This window comes from Pollicipes pollicipes, unplaced genomic scaffold (genome assembly GCF_011947565.3).
Source record: "Pollicipes pollicipes isolate AB1234 unplaced genomic scaffold, Ppol_2.1 Scaffold_7262;HRSCAF=8765_pilon_pilon_pilon, whole genome shotgun sequence".
NCBI classification, from domain to species: Eukaryota; Metazoa; Arthropoda; class Thecostraca; order Pollicipedomorpha; family Pollicipedidae; genus Pollicipes; species Pollicipes pollicipes.
This window is the reverse complement of record NW_023597055.1, coordinates 11,089,416-11,094,003: the sequence shown is the minus strand read 5'-3', so window position 1 is coordinate 11,094,003 and position 4,588 is coordinate 11,089,416. Positions and strand designations below refer to the sequence as shown.

General features: G+C 55.4%; 1 protein-coding gene across 1 annotated transcript in view; it reads left to right on the top strand.

Moving 5' to 3' along the window:
* Positions 1 to 985: 985 nt before the first annotated feature.
* The window catches only part of LOC119113433 (U1 small nuclear ribonucleoprotein 70 kDa-like), a 137,091-nt gene continuing 133,488 nt past the window's right edge, over positions 986 to 4,588 (top strand). The window contains exon 1 of the mRNA XM_037237746.1: positions 986 to 1,134. Within this exon, the coding sequence (XP_037093641.1) occupies positions 986 to 1,134 (149 nt within the window). The remainder of the gene's footprint in view (positions 1,135 to 4,588) is intronic.

Sequence of the window (4,588 nt, the reverse complement as noted above, 5' to 3'; positions counted from 1 at the left end):
TGGTGAGCCCTTCAGCTCTTTTGCTGCGAAAACCAGCCCGGTGGTGAACAGCGCGATGTTGTTCCGTTTCTTTCCATGCGCCACTATAAGCCTCATAAGCGTCCCTCAGGTTAAGGGCCCGCCCTCCTCCCATGCTCTGCCTCATGTCCCGCCTTGCTTGAGTTCATCGGTGGCTTTCTCACCACCAACTGAGCCGCATGTGGGCTCAGAGCCTTCTCGCCCTGTTCCGACCCACCACCGCTGGGAAACCTCAGAACCTGCCCGCCCTGTCCCGACCCACCATCGGCTGCGGAGCCTCAGCCTGCCCGCCCTGCTCCGGCCCATCATCGGCTGCGGGGTCTCAGCCTGCCCCCCTGCTCCGACCCATCACCGGCTGCGGGGCCTCAGCCTGCCCTCCCCGCTCCGACCCACCATCGGCTGCGGGGCCTCAGCCTGCCCCCTGTTCCGACCCACCACCGCTGGGAAACCTCAGAACCTGCCCGCCCTGTCCCGACCCACCATCGGCTGCGGAGCCTCAGCCTGCCCCCTGCTCCGACCCATCACCGGCTGCGGGGCCTCAGCCTGCCCTCCCTGCTCCGACCCACCATCGGTTGCGGGGCCTCAGCCTGCCCCCCTGCTCCGACCCCATCACCGGCTGCGGGGCCTCAGCCTGCCCTCCCTGCTCCGACCCACCATCGGCTGCGGGGCCTCAGCCTGCCCTCCTTGCTCCGACCCACCATCGGCTGCGGAGCCTCAGCCTGCCCGCCCTGCTCCGACCCATCATCGGCTGCGGAGCCTCAGCGTGCCGGCCCCGCTCCGACCCATCACCGGCTGTGGAGCCTCAGCCTGCCCGCCCTGCTCCGACCCATCATCGACTGCGGAGCCTCGGGCCTTCCCTGTGCGTGCGGCTGATGGCGGGCCCAGGACGGGAGGAGGCCGCGGGCGCTGGCCGCTACACTCAGCTGCGCCGGCGCCGCCGTGTCGCCCCGCCCGCTGCAGCCCGTCCATGGTGGACGGCACGGTGGACGACTCGGTGGACGGCACGGTGGACGGCTCAGTGGACGGCACGGTGGACGGCACGGTGGATGGCACGGTGGACTACGCGGTGGACGGCTTGGAGGGGGTCTGCGGAGCCGTTCCGGTGGTATTGTGGAGGCAATGGGGGCAGGCCAACCCAGCAAAGGCTGGAGAAGCGGAGAGGTTGCAATGAGGGCGGTTAGGACAAGAGGGGATGTCCAATGCGTATTGGAGGACTCGACAGTGTGCAGATAAAACACGCGGCTTTGTAACCCACCAATCTGCTGCATTCGACCTGGTAAGAACACGCGGGCTTTTGGTCAGGCAGTTGAGTAGACTTGGCCACCTTTTGCTGGTTAAAAATTCAATTGAGCAAATTAATGCGTCCTTCCGAGCACTTAATCCTCGCCTTGATTCATCGTTTTTCATAGACAAATTGATGGGGAGTAGGAGGCTAAAACGACCTTTTCCCTGGCGTTTCCAAGCTAAGACAGAAAGAGCCTCGTGGAAGAAGCAGTGAATTGATATTAATTACAGCTCGCGATTTGTAAAAAGTCTGATGTTACTAGAGCAGTAATTGATTTTATTAGCCAGGTAAAATGTAAACTTTTCCCGAAAATCGAACTATTTCAACCTTACATCCTAATACTTTCGAAATCATGTCATGCAGCAACATGAAGCTCACACAGACGTTTTCGTTATTTACTTCAAAGCACATCTGTAAGTTTTTTTGTTTGCATTTTGAGCATATATTTATGACGTAGAGCTCTGTTAATGAAGCACTCCCGGCCCGCTGCTCATGGTCCGCGGAATCGTCGGTTTCCCCCGCCCCCGCGCTCCCCCCCCCCCCCCCCGCCCCCGCGCCGCGCGTGGATCACCGTACAGTGTTCCTAAGACACAACAGGTTCTCAGAAACCGGAGATGCTGGAGACACGTTTTTTGCGTCAAAACACGCGCAATGAATCCGCTTTAGAGTACCGAAAATTTGGGAGCCATCACACAACATTTAGGAAGGACATCCTTGGAAAATATTTAGCAGGGATGTGCGTCGCATCGGTCCCCTCTATCGAAAATATTTAGCAGGGTTGTGCGTCGCATCGATCCCCTATCAGTGCGAGGGTTAAGCTCCAACCCTTCCAGAAATCAGAGCGTGTTGCCACACAGAGCATGTTTTCAAGATCTGGAAGCCTGAACTGTAACACAGCTCCACCGCCTGTGCATCAAGCGCCACACAATAACCAAGCACTGCGCAGCGGGCACATTCACGCCTCATGCTATCGGTGGCCCGTTTCGTGTCCTTCAGAGGGGACTCGGCGTCCGACCATGGCCACTGTCATCACCATTTAGCGGAGTGGAGGCCGCTTCAAAAAGGACAAAAACCTAATCTGCAGTTGGGGCGAGGCCCGTCGCCCAGCTGATTGGTAATAGCCAGGTGTCGAGGCTTTTCCTGTGTTACCCGCCAATTATGTCACTATTACTGACTTGTAATTAATAAATTTACACCTCCAGTGACGGAGTGATGAGGGGGCTGTGACGTCATTATCGCACCGGCAGTGGGGCTCGTGAGACGGGAAACGGCTCGGGCGGGCTGGAGGGAGGGGGGATATGCTCACAAGAGGCGGGTTCAGTGAAGCCGGGGCGGTGGGCGTCGAACCGGGGAAGGGGGGGGGGGGGGAGGGAAAAGTACCCGACCAATAGCGCTTGAGTTTAATACTATTTCTAGCATGAGGAAGATTCAAGCCGCTTCTATCTCCCTCAATATTTGTCGCGAGTTTCCATTAGTCACAGCCGGTGGCACCGCCCTTCAATAGGGCCGTCCCAGCGCGGTAAAGCGACCACGATTAGCTGCCGTATCGTACCTTGCAAACTGGACATTTCCACGACTTTGCCGCGTATTTCATGGTATTCAGGATCGGAAATGATCCGGCCTTCAGGCATTTTATTTTAATAGATTGGCTCCAAGGTCAACCATTGTAGTGGTCACAAAGCGTGGGTTGAGCTGCACCCGACCTGCATGACATTAAACACAGTGACGGCATGGAGGATCGCTGCTATCAACCGCGTGCGCACAGGCCTGTGTCATACGGTCACATGACCACAACGCATTCATGATATAACGGTCCTGTGAACTGGGGAAAGATGCTCACGATAACATGTTCTTGCTACATGTTTTCATCTGGAGGAGGGAGACGAAATGCACTTTCTAATGGTTACAATTTAGTATTCCTCAGTGCTTGCAACGTTTGGTGGTGTTAATTCCTTCGTTCACCCGATTTTAGTAGCGGCGAACCTCCAAAACATCGAGCTTGTTTGAACCATGGATATAACTGTCACTGTGTCAATGTTGAGTAAACGAATGCCTGAAATTGACCGTGCACTATTTCATGCACATTCAAAGCAGTCAGGTGCCGCTGCATGTGCGGAGGGTGTAAGTGTAGGCGTAGAGGCGATTCTTTCGCAACGCGGCCGGGTTTAAGTTCCTCCGGTAAAAACACCTCCCTCTACTGTGTGATCACTGAATTACCCCACAACTTTCCAATGCCTGCCAAAGGCGGTCAGGCGGCAAACATGCCCGACAAACAAAGCCCTAAGCCCCAGACAAACAATAAGCGATCGCCGCCCAGATCGACCAATCAGAGCTCGACATTCGATAGCTTTTGCGCACCCGGACGATGGCTGGATTCTATTTGCGACCGACAGCGCAAAACAATCTGGCGTTATTTGTCGGCGGAAATTCTGCCGGTCACCCGATATGGATTGCTGGCGGCCAATTACAGAGCAGCGGCGAGCTCAGGCAGAGGGCGGAGGGGACACTGACCACCTGGCCCTGCTGACCATGCGGGCACACGTGACCGTGACCTGGCTGGGCACAGCCAGGTCACGGTCACGAGCCAGGTACCTTGACCTGGCTTGAGGACGTGGGGGGAGGGGGAGGGCAGTCTGATATATGTCGACTCGTATATCAGAGTCGACAAAAGACTCTGACCCGGCTCAGCGACGGGGCAGAGCGATCTCTAGAGACCAACAGGGTGGAGGTCAAGGTATCAGCCATCGTCGCTGGCGGATGCGCAGCATGCTACCATTCTTCATATTATTATATCCGTCAGCATTTCTTGAGAGGTTACGAGCCTACAATTTAATCACATTTGGGGTTAATTTTGCTGAGCGAAAATAACATCAGGCAAAGGCGCCAACAGTCTCCCCAAAAATTAGTCCGATTCGCCATTGAAACCCAACCCACGATCACGCCAGAAACGGACAGCAGCCGCGTATTCGTTGTGTGGAGTGTTGCTCTTCTGTGGTGGGTGGAGTGGCTCACACTGGGCCCGCAGGCAGATTGTGTCCGACTCAAATTTGTTGAGGCGGCTCATGATTGGCTCACAGATTTTGGGATTCGATTAAGCTCATAGCTCACAGCCGTTTCAATTTCTTTTTTTTATTCCGCTCAGTTGAGACCCGCCGCTTGCGCGGACTCATTCGGCTCATGACTCACGCGGCTTGCAGAATAAAATATCCCAATCAGTTCTGGCTCGCTGCGTTATGACTCATTTATATATATATATATATATATATATATATATATATATATATA